The 25,401-nt window shown below is 51.8% G+C and overlaps 1 protein-coding gene across 27 annotated transcripts in view; it reads left to right on the top strand.

Annotated features, from left to right (window-relative positions):
- LOC126037256 (uncharacterized protein DKFZp434B061-like) overlaps nt 1-24,202 on the top strand; it is a 306,771-nt gene extending 282,569 nt beyond the window's left edge. For 16 of the 27 annotated variants that reach the window (XM_049797570.1, XM_049797571.1, XM_049797573.1 and 13 more), the window contains 7 exons: nt 2,531-2,643; nt 10,483-10,595; nt 15,787-15,899; nt 16,230-16,342; nt 16,671-16,783; nt 17,113-17,225; nt 18,437-18,461. In XM_049797570.1, the coding sequence (XP_049653527.1) occupies nt 2,531-2,643; nt 10,483-10,595; nt 15,787-15,899; nt 16,230-16,342; nt 16,671-16,783; nt 17,113-17,174 (627 nt within the window). In that variant the 3' untranslated portion in view covers nt 17,175-17,225; nt 18,437-18,461. Of the gene's footprint in view, nt 1-2,087; nt 2,201-2,530; nt 2,644-3,413; nt 3,527-6,064; nt 6,178-6,947; nt 7,061-7,831; nt 7,945-8,274; nt 8,388-10,482; nt 10,596-12,693; nt 12,807-13,578; nt 13,687-14,019; nt 14,133-15,786; nt 15,900-16,229; nt 16,343-16,670; nt 16,784-17,112; nt 17,226-18,436; nt 18,462-22,853; nt 22,879-24,177 lie in introns of those variants that run through there. The other 11 variants (XM_049797553.1, XM_049797552.1, XM_049797559.1 and 8 more) reach the window with 11 other exon arrangements.
- Nucleotides 24,203-25,401: the final 1,199 nt, after the last annotated feature.

The following is a 25,401-nucleotide window of genomic DNA, read 5'->3' as shown; positions in this document are numbered from 1 at the left end:
AGTAAGTAGCTCGAGACATTTTTGTTCTCCTGTAGAGAAATCTCTCAACTCCGACAGCCACCTGAGACTCCTCCCAGGCATCTCCCACAGTCTTCTGTCTTCTGCTTTACCTACCTAAGGCGTCAGGTAGAAGCCCCAGACTCCTCCAAGGAAGCTACCGTTGAGGTTTTTTTCTTTTTTGGAGGAACCTCTGCCCTCCTGGATTCCCTGTGATTCCTTCCAAACGTCTCCTAGCGTCTTTTGGCCTTTTCTTATAAGGACCGGAGATCCCAGGTAGCAGCCCCAGACTTGTCTAATGAGGCTACCCTAGATGATTCTTCTCTTTTGCAGGAAGCTCTCTTCTCTGGGATCAACCCAAGAGTCCTCCCAGGCGTCATCCCAGAATGTTTTGACCTCTGCGTTCAGGACCGGAGATCCCAGCTACCTGCCCCAGACTCCTCCAAGTAAGTAGCTCGAGACATTTTTGTTCTCCTGTAGAGAAATCTCTCAACTCCGTCAGCCACCTGAGACTCCTCCCAGGCATCTCCCACAGTCTTCTGTCCTCTGCTTTACCTACCTAAGGGGTCAGGTAGAAGCCCCAGACTCCTCTTAGGAAGCTACTGTTGAGGCTTTTTTCTGTTTTGGAGGAGCCTGTGCCCTCTGGGATCCCCTGTGATTCCTTCCAGACGTCTCCTAGAGTCTTTTGGCCTTTTCTTATAAGGACCGGAGATCTCAGGTAGCAGCCCCAGATTTGTCTAATGAGGCTACCCTAGATGATTCTTCTCTTTTGCAGGAAGCTCTCTTCTCCGGGATCGACCCAAGACTCCTCCCAGGCGTCATCCCAGAACGTTTTGACCTCTGCGTTCGAGACCGGAGATCCCAGCTACCTGCCCCAGACTCCTCCAAGTAAGTAGCTCGAGACATTTTTGTTCTCCTGTAGAGAAATCTCTCAACTCCGACAGCCACCTGAGACTCCTCCCAGGCATCTCCCACAGTCTTCTGTCCTCTGCTTTACCTACCTAAGGGGTCAGGTAGAAGCCCCAGACTCCTCCAAGGAAGCTACCGTTGAGGTTTTTTTCTTTTTTGGAGGAACCTCTGCCCTCCTGGATTCCCTGTGATTCCTTCCAGACGTCTCCTAGCGTCTTTTGGCCTTTTCTTATAAGGACCGGAGATCCCAGGTAGCAGCCCCAGACTTGTCTAATGAGGCTACCCTAGATGATTCTTCTCTTTAGCAGGAAGCTCTCTTCTCTGGGATCAACCCAAGAGTCCTCCCAGGCGTCATCCCAGAATGTTTTGACCTCTGCGTTCAGGACCGGAGATCCCAGCTACCTGCCCCACACTCCTCCAAGTAAGTAGCTCGAGACATTTTTGTTCTCCTGTAGAGAAATCTCTCAACTCCGACAGCCACCTGAGACTCCTCCCAGGCATCTCCCACAGTCTTCTGTCTTCTGCTTTACCTACCTAAGGGGTCAGGTAGAAGCCCCAGACTCCTCCAAGGAAGCTACCGTTGAGGTTTTTTTCTTTTTTGGAGGAACCTCTGCCCTCCTGGATTCCCTGTGATTCCTTCCAGACGTCTCCTAGCGTCTTTTGGCCTTTTCTTATAAGGACCGGAGATCCCAGGTAGCAGCCCCAGACTTGTCTAATGAGGCTACCCTAGATGATTCTTCTCTGTTGCAGGAAGCTCTCTTCTCTGGGATCAACCCAAGAGTCCTCCCAGGCGTCATCCCAGAATGTTTTGACCTCTGCGTTCAGGACCGGAGATCCCAGCTACCTGCCCCAGACTCCTCCAAGTAAGTAGCTCGAGACATTTTTGTTCTCCTGTAGAGAAATCTCTCAACTCCGACAGCCACCTGAGACTCCTCCCAGGCATCTCCCACAGTCTTCTGTCCTCTGCTTTACCTACCTAAGGGGTCAGGTAGAAGCCCCAGACTCCTCTTAGGAAGCTACCGTTGAGGTTTTTTCTGTTTTGGCGGAGCCTGTGCCCTCTGGGATCCCTTCCAGACGTCTCCTAGCGTCTTTTGGGCTTTTCTTATAAGGACCGGAGATCCCAGGTAGCAGCCCCAGACTTGTCTAATGAGGCTACCCTAGATGATTCTTCTCTTTTGCAGGAAGCTCTCTTCTCCAGGATTGACCCAAGACTCCTCCCAGGCGTCATCCCAGAACGTTTTGACCTCTGCATTCGGGACCGGAGATCCCAGCTACCTGCCCCAGACTCCTCCAGGTAAGTAGCTCGAGACATTTTTGTTCTCCTGTAGAGAAATCTCTCAACTCCGACAGCCACCTGAGACTCCTCCCAGGCATCTCCCACAGTCTTCTGTCCTCTGCTTTACCTACCTAAGGGGTCAGGTAGAAGCCCCAGACTCCTCCAAGGAAGCTACCGTTGAGGTTTTTTTCTTTTTTTCGAGGAGCCTCTGACCTCCGGGATTCCCTGTGATTCCTTCCAGACGTCTCCTAGCGTCTTTTGGCCTTTTCTTATAAGGACCGGAGATCCCAGGTAGCAGCCCCAGACTTGTCTAATGAGGCTACCCTAAATGATTCTTCTCTTTTGCAGGAAGCTCTCTTCTCTGGGATCGACCCAAGACTCCTCCCAGGCGTCATCCCAGAACGTTTTGACATCTGCGTTCGGGACCGGAGATCCCATCTACCTGCCCCAGACTCCTCCAAGTAAGTAGCTCGAGACATTTTTGTTCTCCTGTAGAGAAATCCCTCAACTCCGACAGGCACCTGAGACTCCTCCCAGGCATCTCCCACAGTCTTCTGTCCTCTGCTTTACCTACCTAAGGGGTCAGGTAGAAACCCCAGACTCCTCCAAGGAAGCTACCGTTGAGGCTTTTTTCTTTTTTGGAGGAAACACTGCCCTCCGGGATCCCCTTTGATTCCTTCCAGACGTCTCCTAGAGTCTTTTGGCCTTTTCTTATAAGGACCCGAGATCGCAGGTAGCAGCCCCAGACTTGTGTAATGAGGCTACCCTAGATGATTCTTCTCTTTTGCAGGAAGCTCTCTTCTCCGGAATCAACCCAAGACTCCTCCCAGGCGTCATCCCAGAACATTTTGACCTCTGCGTTCGGGACCGGAGATCCCAGCTACCTGCCCCAGACTCCTCCAAGTAAGTAGCTCGAGACATTTTTGTTCTCCTGTAGAGAAATCTCTCAACTCCGACAGCCACCTGAGACTCCTCCCAGGCATCTCCCACAGTCTTCTGTCCTCTGCTTTACCTACCTAAGGGGTCAGGTAGAAGCCCCAGACTCCTCCAAGGAAGCTACCATTGAGGTTTTTTCTTTTTTGGAGGAGCCTGTGCCCTCCGGGATCCCCTGTGATTCCTTCCAGACGTCTTCTAGAGTCTTTTGGGCTTTTCTTATAAGGACCGGAGATCCCAGGTAGCAGCCCCAGACTTGTCTAATGAGGCTACCCTAGATGATTCTTCTGTTTTGCAGGAAGCTCTCTTCTCCAGGATTGACCCAAGACTCCTCCCAGGCGTCATCCCAGAACGTTTTGACCTCTGCATTCGGGACCGGAGATCCCAGCTACCTGCCCCAGACTCCTCCAAGTAAGTAGCTCGAGACATTTTTGTTCTCCTGTAGAGAAATCTCTCAACTCCGACAGCCACCTGAGACTCCTCCCAGGCATCTCCCACAGTCTTCTGTCCTCTGCTTTACCTACCTAAGGGGTCAGGTAGAAGCCCCAGACTCCTCCAAGGAAGCTACCGTTGAGGTTTTTTCTTTTTTGGAGGAACCTCTGCCCTCCTGGATTCCCTGTGATTCCTTCCAGACGTCTCCTAGCGTCTTTTGGCCTTTTCTTATAAGGACCGGAGATCCCAGGTAGCAGCCCCAGACTTGTCTAATGAGGCTACCCTAGATGATTCTTCTCTTTAGCAGGAAGCTCTCTTCTCTGGGATCAACCCAAGAGTCCTCCCAGGCATCATCCCAGAATGTTTTGACCTCTGCGTTCAGGACCGGAGATCCCAGCTACCTGCCCCAGACTCCTCCAAGTAAGTAGCTCGACACATTTTTGTTCTCCTGTAGAGAAATCTCTCAACTCCGACAGCCACCTGAGACTCCTCCCAGGCATCTCCCACAGTCTTCTGTCCTCTGCTTTACCTACCTAAGGAGTCAGGTAGAAGCCCCAGACTCCTCTTAGGAAGCTACCGTTGAGGTTTTTTCTGTTTTGGCGGAGCCTGTGCCCTCTGGGATCCCCTGTGATTCCTTCCAGACGTCTCCTAGAGTCTTTTGGGCTTTTCTTATAAGGACCGGAGATCGCAGGTAGCAGCCCCAGACTTGTCTAATGAGGCTACCCTAGATGATTCTTCTGTTTTGCAGGAAGCTCTCTTCTCCAGGATTGACCCAAGACTCCTCCCAGGCGTCATCCCAGAACGTTTTGACCTCTGCATTCGGGACCGGAGATCCCAGCTACCTGCCCCAGACTCCTCCAAGTAAGTAGCTCGAGACATTTTTGTTCTCCTGTAGAGAAATCTCTCAACTCCGACAGCCACCTGAGACTCCTCCCAGGCATCTCCCACAGTCTTCTGTCCTCTGCTTTACCTACCTAAGGGGTCAGGTAGAAGCCCTAGACTCCTCCAAGGAAGCTACCGTTGACGTTTTTTTCTTTTTTGGAGGAACCTCTGCCCTCCGGGATCCCCTGTGATTCCTTCCAGACGTCTCCTAGAGTCTTTTGGGCATTTCTTATAAGGACCCGAGATCGCAGGTAGCAGCCCCAGACTTGTCTAATGAGGCTACCCTAGATGATTCTTCTCTTTTGCAGGAAGCTCTCTTCTCCGGGATCGACCCAAGACTCCTCCCAGGCGTCATCCCAGAACATTTTGACCTCTGCGTTCGGGACCGGAGATCCCAGCTACCTGCCCCAGACTCCTCCAGGTAAGTAGCTCGAGACATTTTTGTTCTCCTGTAGAGAAATCTCTCAACTCCGACAGCCACCTGAGACTCCTCCCAGGCATCTCCCACAGTCTTCTGTCTTCTGCTTTACCTACCTAAGGGGTCAGGTAGAAGCCCCAGACTCCTCCAAGGAAGCTACCGTTGAGGTTTTTTTCTTTTTTGGAGGAACCTCTGCCCTCCTGGATTCCCTGTGATTCCTTCCAGACGTCTCCTAGCGTCTTTTGGCCTTTTCTTATAAGGACCGGAGATCCCAGGTAGCAGCCCCAGACTTGTCTAATGAGGCTACCCTAGATGATTCTTCTCTTTTGCAGGAAGCTCTCTTCTCTGGGATCAACCCAAGAGTCCTCCCAGGCGTCATCCCAGAATGTTTTGACCTCTGCGTTCAGGACCGGAGATCCCAGCTACCTGCCCCAGACTCCTCCAAGTAAGTAGCTCAAGACATTTTTGTTCTCCTGTAGAGAAATCTCTCAACTCCGACAGCCACCTGAGACTCCTCCCAGGCATCTCCCACAGTCTTCTGTCTTCTGCTTTACCTACCTAAGGGGTCAGGTAGAAGCCCCAGACTCCTCCAAGGAAGCTACCGTTGAGGTTTTTTTCTTTTTTGGAGGAACCTCTGCCCTCCTGGATTCCCTGTGATTCCTTCCAGACGTCTCCTAGCGTCTTTTGGCCTTTTCTTATAAGGACCGGAGATCCCAGGTAGCAGCCCCAGACTTGTCTAATGAGGCTACCCTAGATGATTCTTCTCTTTTGCAGGAAGCTCTCTTCTCCGGGATCGACCCAAGACTCCTCCCAGGCGTCATCCCAGAACATTTTGACCTCTGCGTTCGGGACCGGAGATCCCAGCTACCTGCCCCGGACTCCTCCAGGTAAGTAGCTCGAGACATTTTTGTTCTCCTGTAGAGAAATCTCTCAACTCCGACAGCCACCTGAGACTCCTCCCAGGCATCTCCCACAGTCTTCTGTCCTCTGCTTTACCTACCGAAGGGGTCAGGTAGAAGCCCCAGACTCCTCCAAGGAAGCTACCGTTGAGGTTTTTTTCTTTTTTTCGAGGAGCCTCTGACCTCCGGGATTCCCTGTGATTCCTTCCAGACGTCTCCTAGCGTCTTTTGGCCTTTTCTTATAAGGACCGGAGATCCCAGGTAGCAGCCCCAGACTTGTCTAATGAGGCTACCCTATATGATTCTTCTCTTTTGCAGGAAGCTCTCTTCTCTGGGATCGACCCAAGACTCCTCCCAGGCGTCATCCCAGAACGTTTTGACATCTGCATTCGGGACCGGAGATCCCAGCTACCTGCCCCAGACTCCTCCAAGTAAGTAGCTCGAGACATTTTTGTTCTCCTGTAGAGAAATCCCTCAACTCCGACAGGCACCTGAGACTCCTCCCAGGCATCTCCCACAGTCTTCTGTCCTCTGCTTTACCTACCTAAGGGGTCAGGTAGAAACCCCAGACTCCTCCAAGGAAGCTACCGTTGAGGCTTTTTTCTTTTTTGGAGGAAACACTGCCCTCCGGGATCCCCTTTGATTCCTTCCAGACGTCTCCTAGAGTCTTTTGGCCTTTTCTTATAAGGACCCGAGATCGCAGGTAGCAGCCCCAGACTTGTTTAATGAGGCTACCCTAGATGATTCTTCTCTTTTGCAGGAAGCTCTCTTCTCCGGAATCAACCCAAGACTCCTCCCAGGCTTCATCCCAGAACATTTTGACCTCTGCGTTCGGGACCGGAGATCCCAGCTACCTGCCCCAGACTCCTCCAAGTAAGTAGCTCGAGACATTTTTGTTCTCCTGTAGAGAAATCTCTCAACTCCGACAGCCACCTGAGACTCCTCCCAGGCATCTCCCACAGTCTTCTGTCCTCTGCTTTACCTACCTAAGGGGTCAGGTAGAAGCCCCAGACTCCTCCAAGGAAGCTACCATTGAGGTTTTTTCTTTTTTGAAGGAGCCTGTGCCCTCCGGGATCCCCTGTGATTCCTTCCAGACGTCTCCTAGAGTCTTTTGGCCTTTTCTTATAAGGACCCGAGATCGCAGGTAGCAGCCCCAGACTTGTCTAATGAGGCTACCCTAGATGATTCTTTTCTTTTGCAGGAAGTTCTCTTCTCCGGGATCGACCCAAGACTCCTCCCAGGCGTCATCCCAGAATGTTTTGACCTCTGCGTTCGGGACCGGAGATCCCATCTACCTGCCCCAGACTCCTCCAAGTAAGTAGCTCGAGACATTTTTGTTCTCCTGTAGAGAAATCTCTCAACTCCGTCAGCCACCTGAGACTCCTCCCAGGCATCTCCCACAGTCTTCTGTCTTCTGCTTTACCTACCTAAGGGGTCAGGTAGAAGCCCCAGACTCCTCCAAGGAAGCTACCGTTGAGGCTTTTTTCTTTTTTGGAGGAAACACTGCCCTCCGGGATCCCCTGTGATTCCTTCCAGACGTCTCCTAGAGTCTTTTGGCCTTTTCTTATAAGGACCCGAGATCGCAGGTAGCAGCCCCAGACTTGTTTAATGAGGCTACCCTAGATGATTCTTCTCTTTTGCAGGAAGCTCTCTTCTCCGGAATCAACCCAAGACTCCTCCCAGGCGTCATCCCAGAACATTTTGACCTCTGCGTTCGGGACCGGAGATCCCATCTACCTGCCCCAGACTCCTCCAAGTAAGTAGCTCGAGACATTTTTGTTCTCCTGTAGAGAAATCTCTCAACTCCGACAGCCACCTGAGACTCCTCCCAGGCATCTCCCACAGTCTTCTGTCTTCTGCTTTACCTACCTAAGGGGTCAGGTAGAAGCCCCAGACTCCTCCAAGGAAGCTACCGTTGAGGTTTTTTTCTTTTTTGGAGGAACCTCTGCCCTCCTGGATTCCCTGTGATTCCTTCCAGACGTCTCCTAGAGTCTTTTGGCCTTTTCTTATAAGGACCGGAGATCCCAGGTAGCAGCCCCAGACTTGTCTAATGAGGCTACCCTAGATGATTCTTCTCTTTTGCAGGAAGCTCTCTTCTCCGGGATCGACCCAAGACTCCTCCCAGGCGTCATCCCAGAACATTTTGACCTCTGCGTTCGGGACCGGAGATCCCAGCTACCTGCCCCGGACTCCTCCAGGTAAGTAGCTCGAGACATTTTTGTTCTCCTGTAGAGAAATCTCTCAACTCCGACAGCCACCTGAGACTCCTCCCAGGCATCTCCCACAGTCTTCTGTCCTCTGCTTTACCTACCGAAGGGGTCAGGTAGAAGCCCCAGACTCCTCCAAGGAAGCTACCGTTGAGGTTTTTTTCTTTTTTTCGAGGAGCCTCTGACCTCCGGGATTCCCTGTGATTCCTTCCAGACGTCTCCTAGCGTCTTTTGGCCTTTTCTTATAAGGACCGGAGATCCCAGGTAGCAGCCCCAGACTTGTCTAATGAGGCTACCCTATATGATTCTTCTCTTTTGCAGGAAGCTCTCTTCTCTGGGATCGACCCAAGACTCCTCCCAGGCGTCATCCCAGAACGTTTTGACATCTGCATTCGGGACCGGAGATCCCAGCTACCTGCCCCAGACTCCTCCAAGTAAGTAGCTCGAGACATTTTTGTTCTCCTGTAGAGAAATCCCTCAACTCCGACAGGCACCTGAGACTCCTCCCAGGCATCTCCCACAGTCTTCTGTCCTCTGCTTTACCTACCTAAGGGGTCAGGTAGAAACCCCAGACTCCTCCAAGGAAGCTACCGTTGAGGCTTTTTTCTTTTTTGGAGGAAACACTGCCCTCCGGGATCCCCTTTGATTCCTTCCAGACGTCTCCTAGAGTCTTTTGGCCTTTTCCTATAAGGACCCGAGATCGCAGGTAGCAGCCCCAGACTTGTTTAATGAGGCTACCCTAGATGATTCTTCTCTTTTGCAGGAAGCTCTCTTCTCCGGAATCAACCCAAGACTCCTCCCAGGCTTCATCCCAGAACATTTTGACCTCTGCGTTCGGGACCGGAGATCCCAGCTACCTGCCCCAGACTCCTCCAAGTAAGTAGCTCGAGACATTTTTGTTCTCCTGTAGAGAAATCTCTCAACTCCGACAGCCACCTGAGACTCCTCCCAGGCATCTCCCACAGTCTTCTGTCCTCTGCTTTACCTACCTAAGGGGTCAGGTAGAAGCCCCAGACTCCTCCAAGGAAGCTACCATTGAGGTTTTTTCTTTTTTGAAGGAGCCTGTGCCCTCCGGGATCCCCTGTGATTCCTTCCAGACGTCTCCTAGAGTCTTTTGGCCTTTTCTTATAAGGACCCGAGATCGCAGGTAGCAGCCCCAGACTTGTCTAATGAGGCTACCCTAGATGATTCTTTTCTTTTGCAGGAAGTTCTCTTCTCCGGGATCGACCCAAGACTCCTCCCAGGCGTCATCCCAGAACATTTTGACCTCTGCGTTCGGGACCGGAGATCCCATCTACCTGCCCCAGACTCCTCCAAGTAAGTAGCTCGAGACATTTTTGTTCTCCTGTAGAGAAATCTCTCAACTCCGTCAGCCACCTGAGACTCCTCCCAGGCATCTCCCACAGTCTTCTGTCTTCTGCTTTACCTACCTAAGGGGTCAGGTAGAAGCCCCAGACTCCTCCAAGGAAGCTACCGTTGAGGCTTTTTTCTTTTTTGGAGGAAACACTGCCCTCCGGGATCCCCTTTGATTCCTTCCAGACGTCTCCTAGAGTCTTTTGGCCTTTTCTTATAAGGACCCGAGATCGCAGGTAGCAGCCCCAGACTTGTTTAATGAGGCTACCCTAGATGATTCTTCTCTTTTGCAGGAAGCTCTCTTCTCCGGAATCAACCCAAGACTCCTCCCAGGCGTCATCCCAGAACATTTTGACCTCTGCGTTCGGGACCGGAGATCCCATCTACCTGCCCCAGACTCCTCCAAGTAAGTAGCTCGAGACATTTTTGTTCTCCTGTAGAGAAATCTCTCAACTCCGACAGCCACCTGAGACTCCTCCCAGGCATCTCCCACAGTCTTCTGTCTTCTGCTTTACCTACCTAAGGGGTCAGGTAGAAGCCCCAGACTCCTCCAAGGAAGCTACCGTTGAGGTTTTTTTCTTTTTTGGAGGAACCTCTGCCCTCCTGGATTCCCTGTGATTCCTTCCAGACGTCTCCTAGAGTCTTTTGGCCTTTTCTTATAAGGACCGGAGATCCCAGGTAGCAGCCCCAGACTTGTCTAATGAGGCTACCCTAGATGATTCTTCTCTTTTGCAGGAAGCTCTCTTCTCTGGGATCAACCCAAGAGTCCTCCCAGGCGTCATCCCAGAATGTTTTGACCTCTGCGTTCAGGACCGGAGATCCCAGCTACCTGCCCCAGACTCCTCCAAGTAAGTAGCTCGACACATTTTTGTTCTCCTGTAGAGAAATCTCTCAACTCCGACAGCCACCTGAGACTCCTCCCAGGCATCTCCCACAGTCTTCTGTCCTCTGCTTTACCTACCTAAGGGGTCAGGTAGAAGCCCCAGACTCCTCTTAGGAAGCTACCGTTGAGGTTTTTTCTGTTTTGGCGGAGCCTGTGCCCTCTGGGATCCCCTGTGATTCCTTCCAGACGTCTCCTAGAGTCTTTTGGGCTTTTCTTATAAGGACCGGAGATCGCAGGTAGCAGCCCCAGACTTGTCTAATGAGGCTACCCTAGATGATTCTTCTCTTTTGCAGGAAGCTCTCTTCTCCGGGATCGACCCAAGACTCCTCCCAGGCGTCATCCCAGAATGTTTTGACCTCTGCGTTCGGGACCGGAGATCCCAGCTACCTGCCCCAGACTCCTCCAGGTAAGTAGCTCGAGACATTTTTGTTCTCCTGTAGAGAAATCTCTCAACTCCGACAGCCACCTGAGACTCCTCCCAGGCATCTCCCACAGTCTTCTGTCCTCTGCTTTACCTACCTAAGGGGTCAGGTAGAAGCCCCAGACTCCTCCAAGGAAGCTACCGTTGAGGTTTTTTTCTTTTTTTCGAGGAGCCTCTGACCTCCGGGATTCCCTGTGATTCCTTCCAGACGTCTCCTAGCGTCTTTTGGCCTTTTCTTATAAGGACCGGAGATCCCAGGTAGCAGCCCCAGACTTGTCTAATGAGGCTACCCTAGATGATTCTTCTCTTTTGCAGGAAGCTCTCTTCTCTGGGATCGACCCAAGACTCCTCCCAGGCGTCATCCCAGAACGTTTTGACATCTGCGTTCGGGACCGGAGATCCCATCTACCTGCCCCAGACTCCTCCAAGTAAGTAGCTCGAGACATTTTTGTTCTCCTGTAGAGAAATCCCTCAACTCCGACAGGCACCTGAGACTCCTCCCAGGCATCTCCCACAGTCTTCTGTCCTCTGCTTTACCTACCTAAGGGGTCAGGTAGAAACCCCAGACTCCTCCAAGGAAGCTACCGTTGAGGCTTTTTTCTTTTTTGGAGGAAACACTGCCCTCCGGGATCCCCTTTGATTCCTTCCAGACGTCTCCTAGAGTCTTTTGGCCTTTTCTTATAAGGACCCGAGATCGCAGGTAGCAGCCCCAGACTTGTTTAATGAGGCTACCCTAGATGATTCTTCTCTTTTGCAGGAAGCTCTCTTCTCCGGAATCAACCCAAGACTCCTCCCAGGCGTCATCCCAGAACATTTTGACCTCTGCGTTCGGGACCGGAGATCCCATCTACCTGCCCCAGACTCCTCCAAGTAAGTAGCTCGAGACATTTTTGTTCTCCTGTAGAGAAATCTCTCAACTCCGACAGCCACCTGAGACTCCTCCCAGGCATCTCCCACAGTCTTCTGTCTTCTGCTTTACCTACCTAAGGGGTCAGGTAGAAGCCCCAGACTCCTCCAAGGAAGCTACCGTTGAGGTTTTTTTCTTTTTTGGAGGAACCTCTGCCCTCCTGGATTCCCTGTGATTCCTTCCAGACGTCTCCTAGCGTCTTTTGGGCTTTTCTTATAAGGACCGGAGATCCCAGGTAGCAGCCCCAGACTTGTCTAATGAGGCTACCCTAGATGATTCTTCTCTTTTGCAGGAAGCTCTCTTCTCTGGGATCAACCCAAGAGTCCTCCCAGGCGTCATCCCAGAATGTTTTGACCTCTGCGTTCAGGACCGGAGATCCCAGCTACCTGCCCCAGACTCCTCCAAGTAAGTAGCTCGAGACATTTTTGTTCTCCTGTAGAGAAATCTCTCAACTCCGTCAGCCACCTGAGACTCCTCCCAGGCATCTCCCACAGTCTTCTGTCTTCTGCTTTACCTACCTAAGGGGTCAGGTAGAAGCCCCAGACTCCTCCAAGGAAGCTACCGTTGAGGTTTTTTTCTTTTTTGGAGGAACCTCTGCCCTCCTGGATTCCCTGTGATTCCTTCCAGACGTCTCCTAGCGTCTTTTGGCCTTTTCTTATAAGGACTGGAGATCCCAGGTAGCAGCCCCAGACTTGTCTAATGAGGCTACCCTAGATGATTCTTCTCTTTTGCAGGAAGCTCTCTTCTCTGGGATCAACCCAAGAGTCCTCCCAGGCGTCATCCCAGAATGTTTTGACCTCTGCGTTCAGGACCGGAGATCCCAGCTACCTGCCCCAGACTCCTCCAAGTAAGTAGCTCAAGACATTTTTGTTCTCCTGTAGAGAAATCTCTCAACTCCGACAGCCACCTGAGACTCCTCCCAGGCATCTCCCACAGTCTTCTGTCTTCTGCTTTACCTACCTAAGGGGTCAGGTAGAAGCCCCAGACTCCTCCAAGGAAGCTACCGTTGAGGTTTTTTTCTTTTTTGGAGGAACCTCTGCCCTCCTGGATTCCCTGTGATTCCTTCCAGACGTCTCCTAGCGTCTTTTGGCCTTTTCTTATAAGGACCGGAGATCCCAGGTAGCAGCCCCAGACTTGTCTAATGAGGCTACCCTAGATGATTCTTCTCTTTTGCAGGAAGCTCTCTTCTCCGGGATCGACCCAAGACTCCTCCCAGGCGTCATCCCAGAACATTTTGACCTCTGCGTTCGGGACCGGAGATCCCAGCTACCTGCCCCGGACTCCTCCAGGTAAGTAGCTCGAGACATTTTTGTTCTCCTGTAGAGAAATCTCTCAACTCCGACAGCCACCTGAGACTCCTCCCAGGCATCTCCCACAGTCTTCTGTCCTCTGCTTTACCTACCGAAGGGGTCAGGTAGAAGCCCCAGACTCCTCCAAGGAAGCTACCGTTGAGGTTTTTTTCTTTTTTTCGAGGAGCCTCTGACCTCCGGGATTCCCTGTGATTCCTTCCAGACGTCTCCTAGCGTCTTTTGGCCTTTTCTTATAAGGACCGGAGATCCCAGGTAGCAGCCCCAGACTTGTCTAATGAGGCTACCCTATATGATTCTTCTCTTTTGCAGGAAGCTCTCTTCTCTGGGATCGACCCAAGACTCCTCCCAGGCGTCATCCCAGAACGTTTTGACATCTGCATTCGGGACCGGAGATCCCAGCTACCTGCCCCAGACTCCTCCAAGTAAGTAGCTCGAGACATTTTTGTTCTCCTGTAGAGAAATCCCTCAACTCCGACAGGCACCTGAGACTCCTCCCAGGCATCTCCCACAGTCTTCTGTCCTCTGCTTTACCTACCTAAGGGGTCAGGTAGAAACCCCAGACTCCTCCAAGGAAGCTACCGTTGAGGCTTTTTTCTTTTTTGGAGGAAACACTGCCCTCCGGGATCCCCTTTGATTCCTTCCAGACGTCTCCTAGAGTCTTTTGGCCTTTTCTTATAAGGACCCGAGATCGCAGGTAGCAGCCCCAGACTTGTTTAATGAGGCTACCCTAGATGATTCTTCTCTTTTGCAGGAAGCTCTCTTCTCCGGAATCAACCCAAGACTCCTCCCAGGCGTCATCCCAGAACATTTTGACCTCTGCGTTCGGGACCGGAGATCCCAGCTACCTGCCCCAGACTCCTCCAAGTAAGTAGCTCGAGACATTTTTGTTCTCCTGTAGAGAAATCTCTCAACTCCGTCAGCCACCTGAGACTCCTCCCAGGCATCTCCCACAGTCTTCTGTCCTCTGCTTTACCTACCTAAGGGGTCAGGTAGAAGCCCCAGACTCCTCCAAGGAAGCTACCATTGAGGTTTTTTCTTTTTTGAAGGAGCCTGTGCCCTCCGGGATCCCCTGTGATTCCTTCCAGACGTCTCCTAGAGTCTTTTGGCCTTTTCTTATAAGGACCCGAGATCGCAGGTAGCAGCCCCAGACTTGTCTAATGAGGCTACCCTAGATGATTCTTCTGTTTTGCAGGAAGTTCTCTTCTCCGGGATCGACCCAAGACTCCTCCCAGGCGTCATCCCAGAATGTTTTGACCTCTGCGTTCGGGACCGGAGATCCCATCTACCTGCCCCAGACTCCTCCAAGTAAGTAGCTCGAGACATTTTTGTTCTCCTGTAGAGAAATCTCTCAACTCCGTCAGCCACCTGAGACTCCTCCCAGGCATCTCCCACAGTCTTCTGTCTTCTGCTTTACCTACCTAAGGGGTCAGGTAGAAGCCCCAGACTCCTCCAAGGAAGCTACCGTTGAGGTTTTTTTCTTTTTTGGAGGAACCTCTGCCCTCCTGGATTCCCTGTGATTCCTTCCAGACGTCTCCTAGCATCTTTTGGCCTTTTCTTATAAGGACTGGAGATCCCAGGTAGCAGCCCCAGACTTGTCTAATGAGGCTACCCTAGATGATTCTTCTCTTTTGCAGGAAGCTCTCTTCTCTGGGATCAACCCAAGAGTCCTCCCAGGCGTCATCCCAGAATGTTTTGACCTCTGCGTTCAGGACCGGAGATCCCAGCTACCTGCCCCAGACTCCTCCAAGTAAGTAGCTCAAGACATTTTTGTTCTCCTGTAGAGAAATCTCTCAACTCCGACAGCCACCTGAGACTCCTCCCAGGCATCTCCCACAGTCTTCTGTCTTCTGCTTTACCTACCTAAGGGGTCAGGTAGAAGCCCCAGACTCCTCCAAGGAAGCTACCGTTGAGGTTTTTTTCTTTTTTGGAGGAACCTCTGCCCTCCTGGATTCCCTGTGATTCCTTCCAGACGTCTCCTAGCGTCTTTTGGCCTTTTCTTATAAGGACCGGAGATCCCAGGTAGCAGCCCCAGACTTGTCTAATGAGGCTACCCTAGATGATTCTTCTCTTTTGCAGGAAGCTCTCTTCTCTGGGATCAACCCAAGAGTCCTCCCAGGCGTCATCCCAGAATGTTTTGACCTCTGCGTTCAGGACCGGAGATCCCAGCTACCTGCCCCAGACTCCTCCAAGTAAGTAGCTCGACACATTTTTGTTCTCCTGTAGAGAAATCTCTCAACTCCGACAGCCACCTGAGACTCCTCCCAGGCATCTCCCACAGTCTTCTGTCTTCTGCTTTACCTACCTAAGGGGTCAGGTAGAAGCCCCAGACTCCTCCAAGGAAGCTACCGTTGAGGTTTTTTTCTTTTTTGGAGGAACCTCTGCCCTCCTGGATTCCCTGTGATTCCTTCCAGACGTCTCCTAGAGTCTTTTGGCCTTTTCTTATAAGGACCGGAGATCCCAGGTAGCAGCCCCAGACTTGTCTAATGAGGCTACCCTAGATGATTCTTCTCTTTTGCAGGAAGCTCTCTTCTCTGGGATCAACCCAAGAGTCCTCCCAGGCGTCATCCCAGAATGTTTTGACCTCTGCGTTCAGGACCGGAGATCCCAGCTACCTGCCCCAGACTCCTCCAAGTAAGTAGCTCGAGACATTTTTGTTCTCCTGTAGAGAAATCTCTCAACTCCGTCAGCCACCTGAGACTCCTCCCAGGCATCTCCCACAGTCTTCTGTCCTCTGCTTTACCTACCTAAGGGGTCAGGTAGAAGCCCCAGACTCCTCTTAGGAAGCTACCGTTGAGGTTTTTTCTGTTTTGGCGGAGCCTGTGCCCTCTGGGATCCCCTGTGATTCCTTCCAGACGTCTCCTAGAGTCTTTTGGGCTTTTCTTATAAGGACCGGAGATCGCAGGTAGCAGCCCCAGACTTGTCTAATGAGGCTACCCTAGATGATTCTTCTCTTTTGCAGGAAGCTCTCTTCTCCGGGATCGACCCAAGACTCCTCCCAGGCGTCATCCCAGAACATTTTTACCTCTGCGTTCGGGACCGGAGATCCCAGCTACCTGCCCCAGACTCCTCCAGGTAAGTAGCTCGAGACATTTTTGTTCTCCTGTAGAGAAATCTCTCAACTCCGACAGCCACCTGAGACTCCTCCCAGGCATCTCCCACAGTCTTCTGTCCTCTGCTTTACCTACCTAAGGGGTCAGGTAGAAGCCCCAGACTCCTCCAAGGAAGCTACCGTTGAGGTTTTTTTCTTTTTTTCGAGGAGCCTCTGCCCTCCTGGATTCCCTGTGATTCCTTCCAGACGTCTCCTAGCGTCTTTTGGCCTTTTCTTATAAGGACCGGAGATCCCAGGTAGCAGCCCCAGACTTGTCTAATGAGGCTACCCTAGATGATTCTTCTCTTTTGCAGGAAGCTCTCTTCTCTGGGATCGACCCAAGACTCCTCCCAGGCGTCATCCCAGAACGTTTTGACATCTGCGTTCGGGACCGGAGATCCCATCTACCTGCCCCAGACTCCTCCAAGTAAGTAGCTCGAGACATTTTTGTTCTCCTGTAGAGAAATCCCTCAACTCCGACAGGCACCTGAGACTCCTCCCAGGCATCTCCCACAGTCTTCTGTCCTCTGCTTTACCTACCTAAGGGGTCAGGTAGAAGCCCCAGACTCCTCCAAGGAAGCTACCATTGAGGTTTTTTCTTTTTTGGAGGAGCCTGTGCCCTCCGGGATCCCCTGTGATTCCTTCCAGACGTCTCCTAGAGTCTTTTGGCCTTTTCTTATAAGGACCGGAGATCCCAGGTAGCAGCCCCAGACTTGTCTAATGAGGCTACCCTAGATGATTCTTTTCTTTTGCAGGAAGTTCTCTTCTCCGGGGTCGACCCAAGACTCCTCCCAGGCGTCATCCCAGAATGTTTTGACCTCTGCGTTCGGGACCGGAGATCCCATCTACCTGCCCCAGACTCCTCCAAGTAAGTAGCTCGAGACATTTTTGTTCTCCTGTAGAGAAATCTCTCAACTCCGTCAGCCACCTGAGACTCCTCCCAGGCATCTCCCACAGTCTTCTGTCCTCTGCTTTACCTACCTAAGGGGTCAGGTAGAAGCCCCAGACTCCTCTTAGGAAGCTACTGTTGAGGCTTTTTTCTGTTTTGGAGGAGCCTGTGCCCTCTGGGATCCCCTGTGATTCCTTCCAGACGTCTCCTAGCGTCTTTTGGCCTTTTCTTATAAGGACCGGAGATCTCAGGTAGCAGCCCCAGATTTGTCTAATGAGGCTACCCTAGATGATTCTTCTCTTTTGCAGGAAGCTCTCTTCTCCGGGATCGACCCAAGACTCCTCCCAGGCGTCATCCCAGAACGTTTTGACCTCTGCGTTCGAGACCGGAGATCCCAGCTACCTGCCCCAGACTCCTCCAAGTAAGTAGCTCGAGACATTTTTGTTCTCCTGTAGAGAAATCTCTCAACTCCGACAGCCACCTGAGACTCCTCCCAGGCATCTCCCACAGTCTTCTGTCTTCTGCTTTACCTACCTAAGGGGTCAGGTAGAAGCCCCAGACTCCTCCAAGGAAGCAACCGTTGAGGTTTTTTTCTTTTTTGGAGGAACCTCTGCCCTCCTGGATTCCCTGTGATTCCTTCCAGACGTCTCCTAGCGTCTTTTGGCCTTTTCTTATAAGGACCGGAGATCCCAGGTAGCAGCCCCAGACTTGTCTAATGAGGCTACCCTAGATGATTCTTCTCTTTTGCAGGAAGCTCTCTTCTCTGGGATCAACCCAAGAGTCCTCCCAGGCGTCATCCCAGAATGTTTTGACCTCTGCATTCAGGACCGGAGATCCCAGCTACCTGCCCCAGACTCCTCCAAGTAAGTAGCTCGAGACATTTTTGTTCTCCTGTAGAGAAATCTCTCAACTCCAACAGCCACCTGAGACTCCTCCCAGGCATCTCCCACAGTCTTCTGTCCTCTGCTTTACCTACCTAAGGGGTCAGGTAGAAGCCCCAGACTCCTCTTAGGAAGCTACCGTTGAGGTTTTTTCTGTTTTGGCGGAGCCTGTGCCCTCTGGGATCCCCTGTGATTCCTTCCAGACGTCTCCTAGAGTCTTTTGGGCTTTTCTTATAAGGACCGGAGATCGCAGGTAGCAGCCCCAGACTTGTCTAATGAGGCTACCCTAGATGATTCTTCTGTTTTGCAGGAAGCTCTCTTCTCCAGGATTGACCCAAGACTCCTCCCAGGCGTCATCCCAGAACGTTTTGACCTCTGCGTTCGGGACCGGAGATCCCATCTACCTGCCCCAGACTCCTCCAAGTAAGTAGCTCGAGACATTTTTGTTCTCCTGTAGAGAAATCCCTCAACTCCGACAGGCACCTGAGACTCCTCCCAGGCATCTCCCACAGTCTTCTGTCCTCTGCTTTACCTACCTAAGGGGTCAGGTAGAAGCCCCAGACTCCTCCAAGGAAGCTACCATTGAGGTTTTTTCTTTTTTGGAGGAGCCTGTGCCCTCCGGGATCCCCTGTGATTCCTTCCAGACGTCTCCTAGAGTCTTTTGGCCTTTTCTTATAAGGACCGGAGATCCCAGGTAGCAGCCCCAGACTTGTCTAATGAGGCTACCCTAGATGATTCTTTTCTTTTGCAGGAAGTTCTCTTCTCCGGGGTCGACCCAAGACTCCTCCCAGGCGTCATCCCAGAATGTTTTGACCTCTGCGTTCGGGACCGGAGATCCCATCTACCTGCCCCAGACTCCTCCAAGTAAGTAGCTCGAGACATTTTTGTTCTCCTGTAGAGAAATCTCTCAACTCCGTCAGCCACCTGAGACTCCTCCCAGGCATCTCCCACAGTCTTCTGTCCTCTGCTTTACCTACCTAAGGGGTCAGGTAGAAGCCCCAGACTCCTCTTAGGAAGCTACTGTTGAGGCTTTTTTCTGTTTTGGAGGAGCCTGTGCCCTCTGGGATCCCCTGTGATTCCTTCCAGACGTCTCCTAGCGTCTTTTGGCCTTTTCTTATAAGGACCGGAGATCTCAGGTAGCAGCCCCAGATTTGTCTAATGAGGCTACCCTAGATGATTCTTCTCTTTTGCAGGAAGCTCTCTTCTCCGGGATCGACCCAAGACTCCTCCCAGGCGTCATCCCAGAACGTTTTGACCTCTGCGTTCGATACCGGAGATCCCAGCTACCTGCCCCAGACTCCTCCAAGTAAGTAGCTCGAGACATTTTTGTTCTCCTGTAGAGAAATCTCTCAACTCCGACAGCCACCTGAGACTCCTCCCAGGCATCTCCCACAGTCTTCTGTCTTCTGCTTTACCTACCTAAGGGGTCAGGTAGAAGCCCCAGACTCCTCCAAGGAAGCTACCGTTGAGGTTTTTTTCTTTTTTGGAGGAACCTCTGCCCTCCTGGATTCCCTGTGATTCCTTCCAGACGTCTCCTAGCGTCTTTTGGCCTTTTCTTATAAGGACCGGAGATCCCAGGTAGCAGCCCCAGACTTGTCTAATGAGGCTACCCTAGATGATTCTTCTCTTTTGCAGGAAGCTCTCTTCTCTGGGATCAACCCAAGAGTCCTCCCAGGCGTCATCCCAGAATGTTTTGACCTCTGCGTTCAGGACCGGAGATCCCAGCTACCTGCCCCAGACTCCTCCAAGTAAGTAGCTCGAGACATTTTTGTTCTCCTGTAGAGAAATCTCTCAACTCCGACAGCCACCTGAGACTCCTCCCAGGCATCTCCCACAGTCTTCTGTCCTCTGCTTTACCTACCTAAGGGGTCAGGTAGAAGCCCCAGACTCCTCTTAGGAAGCTACCGTTGACGTTTTTTCTGTTTTGGCGGAGCCTGTGCCCTCTGGGATCCCCTGTGATTCCTTCCAGACGTCTCCTAGAGTCTTTTGGCCTTTTCTTATAAGGACCGGAGATCGCAGGTAGCAGCCCCAGACTTGTCTAATGAGGCTACCCTAGATGATTCTTCTGTTTTGCAGGAAGCTCTCTTCTCCAGGATTGACCCAAGACTCCTCCCAGGCGTCATCCCAGAACGTTTTGACCTCTGCGTTCGGGACCGGAGATCCCAGCTACCTGCCCCAGACTCCTCCAAGTAAGTAGCTCGAGACATTTTTGTTCTCCTGTAGAGAAATCTCTCAACTCCGACAGCCACCTGAGACTCCTCCCAGGCATCTCCCACAGTCTTCTGTCCTCTGCTTTACCTACCTAAGGGGTCAGGTAGAAGCCCTAGACTCCTCCAAGGAAGCTACCGTTGACGTTTTTTTCTTTTTTGGAGGAACCTCTGCCCTCCGGGATCCCCTGTGATTCCTTCCAGACGTCTCCTAGCGTCTTTTGGCCTTTTCTTATAAGGACCGGAGATCCCAGGTAGCAGCCCCAGACTTGTCTAATGAGGCTACCCTAGATGATTCTTCTCTTTTGCAGGAAGCTCTCTTCTCTGGGATCGACCCAAGACTCCTCCCAGGCGTCATCCCAGAACGTTTTGACATCTGCGTTCGGGACCGGAGATCCCATCTACCTGCCCCAGACTCCTCCAAGTAAGTAGCTCGAGACATTTTTGTTCTCCTGTAGAGAAATCCCTCAACTCCGACAGGCACCTGAGACTCCTCCCAGGCATCTCCCACAGTCTTCTGTCCTCTGCTTTACCTACCTAAGGGGTCAGGTAGAAACCCCAGACACCTCCAAAGAAGCTACCGTTGAGGTTTTTTTCTTTTTTGGAGGAACCTCTGCCCTCCTGGATTCCCTGTGATTCCTTCCAGACGTCTCCTAGCGTCTTTTGGCCTTTTCTTATAAGGACCGGAGATCCCAGGTAGCAGCCCCAGACTTGTCTAATGAGGCTACCCTAGATGATTCTTCTCTTTTGCAGGAAGCTCTCTTCTCTGGGATCAACCCAAGAGTCCTCCCAGGCGTCATCCCAGAATGTTTTGACCTCTGCGTTCAGGACCGGAGATCCCAGCTACCTGCCCCAGACTCCTCCAAGTAAGTAGCTCGACACATTTTTGTTCTCCTGTAGAGAAATCTCTCAACTCCGACAGCCACCTGAGACTCCTCCCAGGCATCTCCCACAGTCTTCTGTCTTCTGCTTTACCTACCTAAGGGGTCAGGTAGAAGCCCCAGACTCCTCTTAGGAAGCTACCGTTGAGGTTTTTTCTGTTTTGGCGGAGCCTGTGCCCTCTGGGATCCCCTGTGATTCCTTCCAGACGTCTCCTAGAGTCTTTTGGCCTTTTCTTATAAGGACCGGAGATCCCAGGTAGCAGCCCCAGACTTGTCTAATGAGGCTACCCTAGATGATTCTTCTCTTTTGCAGGAAGCTCTCTTCTCTGGGATCAACCCAAGAGTCCTCCCAGGCGTCATCCCAGAATGTTTTGACCTCTGCGTTCAGGACCGGAGATCCCAGCTACCTGCCCCAGACTCCTCCAAGTAAGTAGCTCGACACATTTTTGTTCTCCTGTAGAGAAATCTCTCAACTCCGACAGCCACCTGAGACTCCTCCCAGGCATCTCCCACAGTCTTCTGTCTTCTGCTTTACCTACCTAAGGGGTCAGGTAGAAGCCCCAGACTCCTCCAAGGAAGCTACCGTTGAGGTTTTTTTCTTTTTTGGAGGAACCTCTGCCCTCCTGGATTCCCTGTGATTCCTTCCAGACGTCTCCTAGAGTCTTTTGGCCTTTTCTTATAAGGACCGGAGATCCCAGGTAGCAGCCCCAGACTTGTCTAATGAGGCTACCCTAGATGATTCTTCTCTTTTGCAGGAAGCTCTCTTCTCTGGGATCAACCCAAGAGTCCTCCCAGGCGTCATCCCAGAATGTTTTGACCTCTGCGTTCAGGACCGGAGATCCCAGCTACCTGCCCCAGACTCCTCCAAGTAAGTAGCTCGAGACATTTTTGTTCTCCTGTAGAGAAATCTCTCAACTCCGTCAGCCACCTGAGACTCCTCCCAGGCATCTCCCACAGTCTTCTGTCCTCTGCTTTACCTACCTAAGGGGTCAGGTAGAAGCCCCAGACTCCTCTTAGGAAGCTACCGTTGAGGTTTTTTCTGTTTTGGCGGAGCCTGTGCCCTCTGGGATCCCCTGTGATTCCTTCCAGACGTCTCCTAGAGTCTTTTGGGCTTTTCTTATAAGGACCGGAGATCGCAGGTAGCAGCCCCAGACTTGTCTAATGAGGCTACCCTAGATGATTCTTCTCTTTTGCAGGAAGCTCTCTTCTCCGGGATCGACCCAAGACTCCTCCCAGGCGTCATCCCAGAACATTTTTACCTCTGCGTTCGGGACCGGAGATCCCAGCTACCTGCCCCAGACTCCTCCAGGTAAGTAGCTCGAGACATTTTTGTTCTCCTGTAGAGAAATCTCTCAACTCCGACAGCCACCTGAGACTCCTCCCAGGCATCTCCCACAGTCTTCTGTCCTCTGCTTTACCTAACTAAGGGGTCAGGTAGAAGCCCCAGACTCCTCCAAGGAAGCTACCGTTGAGGTTTTTTTCTTTTTTTCGAGGAGCCTCTGCCCTCCTGGATTCCCTGTGATTCCTTCCAGACGTCTCCTAGCGTCTTTTGGCCTTTTCTTATAAGGACCGGAGATCCCAGGTAGCAGCCCCAGACTTGTCTAATGAGGCTACCCTAGATGATTCTTCTCTTTTGCAGGAAGCTCTCTTCTCTGGGATCGACCCAAGACTCCTCCCAGGCGTCATCCCAGAACGTTTTGACATCTGCGTTCGGGACCGGAGATCCCATCTACCTGCCCCAGACTCCTCCAAGTAAGTAGCTCGAGACATTTTTGTTCTCCTGTAGAGAAATCCCTCAACTCCGACAGGCACCTGAGACTCCTCCCAGGCATCTCCCACAGTCTTCTGTCCTCTGCTTTACCTACCTAAGGGGTCAGGTAGAAGCCCCAGACTCCTCCAAGGAAGCTACCATTGAGGTTTTTTCTTTTTTGGAGGAGCCTGTGCCCTCCGGGATCCCCTGTGATTCCTTCCAGACGTCTCCTAGAGTCTTTTGGCCTTTTCTTATAAGGACCGGAGATCCCAGGTAGCAGCCCCAGACTTGTCTAATGAGGCTACCCTAGATGATTCTTTTCTTTTGCAGGAAGTTCTCTTCTCCGGGGTCGACCCAAGACTCCTCCCAGGCGTCATCCCAGAATGTTTTGACCTCTGCGTTCGGGACCGGAGATCCCATCTACCTGCCCCAGACTCCTCCAAGTAAGTAGCTCGAGACATTTTTGTTCTCCTGTAGAGAAATCTCTCAACTCCGTCAGCCACCTGAGACTCCTCCCAGGCATCTCCCACAGTCTTCTGTCCTCTGCTTTACCTACCTAAGGGGTCAGGTAGAAGCCCCAGACTCCTCTTAGGAAGCTACTGTTGAGGCTTTTTTCTGTTTTGGAGGAGCCTGTGCCCTCTGGGATCCCCTGTGATTCCTTCCAGACGTCTCCTAGCGTCTTTTGGCCTTTTCTTATAAGGACCGGAGATCTCAGGTAGCAGCCCCAGATTTGTCTAATGAGGCTACCCTAGATGATTCTTCTCTTTTGCAGGAAGCTCTCTTCTCCGGGATCGACCCAAGAGTCCTCCCAGGCGTCATCCCAGAATGTTTTGACCTCTGCGTTCAGGACCGGAGATCCCAGCTACCTGCCCCAGACTCCTCCAAGTAAGTAGCTCGAGACATTTTTGTTCTCCTGTAGAGAAATCTCTCAACTCCAACAGCCACCTGAGACTCCTCCCAGGCATCTCCCACACTCTTCTGTCCTCTGCTTTACCTACCTAAGGGGTCAGGTAGAAGCCCCAGACTCCTCTTAGGAAGCTACCGTTGAGGTTTTTTCTGTTTTGGCGGAGCCTGTGCCCTCTGGGATCCCCTGTGATTCCTTCCAGACGTCTCCTAGAGTCTTTTGGGCTTTTCTTATAAGGACCGGAGATCGCAGGTAGCAGCCCCAGACTTGTCTAATGAGGCTACCCTAGATGATTCTTCTGTTTTGCAGGAAGCTCTCTTCTCCAGGATTGACCCAAGACTCCTCCCAGGCGTCATCCCAGAACGTTTTGACCTCTGCGTTCGGGACCGGAGATCCCATCTACCTGCCCCAGACTCCTCCAAGTAAGTAGCTCGAGACATTTTTGTTCTCCTGTAGAGAAATCCCTCAACTCCGACAGGCACCTGAGACTCCTCCCAGGCATCTCCCACAGTCTTCTGTCCTCTGCTTTACCTACCTAAGGGGTCAGGTAGAAGCCCCAGACTCCTCCAAGGAAGCTACCATTGAGGTTTTTTCTTTTTTGGAGGAGCCTGTGCCCTCCGGGATCCCCTGTGATTCCTTCCAGACGTCTCCTAGAGTCTTTTGGCCTTTTCTTATAAGGACCGGAGATCCCAGGTAGCAGCCCCAGACTTGTCTAATGAGGCTACCCTAGATGATTCTTTTCTTTTGCAGGAAGTTCTCTTCTCCGGGGTCGACCCAAGACTCCTCCCAGGCGTCATCCCAGAATGTTTTGACCTCTGCGTTCGGGACCGGAGATCCCATCTACCTGCCCCAGACTCCTCCAAGTAAGTAGCTCGAGACATTTTTGTTCTCCTGTAGAGAAATCTCTCAACTCCGTCAGCCACCTGAGACTCCTCCCAGGCATCTCCCACAGTCTTCTGTCCTCTGCTTTACCTACCTAAGGGGTCAGGTAGAAGCCCCAGACTCCTCTTAGGAAGCTACTGTTGAGGCTTTTTTCTGTTTTGGAGGAGCCTGTGCCCTCTGGGATCCCCTGTGATTCCTTCCAGACGTCTCCTAGCGTCTTTTGGCCTTTTCTTATAAGGACCGGAGATCTCAGGTAGCAGCCCCAGATTTGTCTAATGAGGCTACCCTAGATGATTCTTCTCTTTTGCAGGAAGCTCTCTTCTCCGGGATCGACCCAAGACTCCTCCCAGGCGTCATCCCAGAACGTTTTGACCTCTGCGTTCGAGACCGGAGATCCCAGCTACCTGCCCCAGACTCCTCCAAGTAAGTAGCTCGAGACATTTTTGTTCTCCTGTAGAGAAATCTCTCAACTCCGACAGCCACCTGAGACTCCTCCCAGGCATCTCCCACAGTCTTCTGTCTTCTGCTTTACCTACCTAAGGGGTCAGGTAGAAGCCCCAGACTCCTCCAAGGAAGCTACCGTTGAGGTTTTTTTCTTTTTTGGAGGAACCTCTGCCCTCCTGGATTCCCTGTGATTCCTTCCAGACGTCTCCTAGCGTCTTTTGGCCTTTTCTTATAAGGACCGGAGATCCCAGGTAGCAGCCCCAGACTTGTCTAATGAGGCTACCCTAGATGATTCTTCTCTTTTGCAGGAAGCTCTCTTCTCTGGGATCAACCCAAGAGTCCTCCCAGGCGTCATCCCAGAATGTTTTGACCTCTGCGTTCAGGACCGGAGATCCCAGCTACCTGCCCCAGACTCCTCCAAGTAAGTAGCTCGAGACATTTTTGTTCTCCTGTAGAGAAATCTCTCAACTCCGACAGCCACCTGAGACTCCTCCCAGGCATCTCCCACAGTCTTCTGTCCTCTGCTTTACCTACCTAAGGGGTCAGGTAGAAGCCCCAGACTCCTCTTAGGAAGCTACCGTTGAGGTTTTTTCTGTTTTGGCGGAGCCTGTGCCCTCTGGGATCCCCTGTGATTCCTTCCAGACGTCT

The sequence above is a fragment of the Accipiter gentilis genome, unplaced genomic scaffold, assembly GCF_929443795.1.
Source record: "Accipiter gentilis unplaced genomic scaffold, bAccGen1.1, whole genome shotgun sequence".
Taxonomy (NCBI): Eukaryota; Metazoa; Chordata; class Aves; order Accipitriformes; family Accipitridae; genus Astur; species Astur gentilis.
This window is presented reverse-complemented; position numbering and strand designations above follow the sequence as displayed.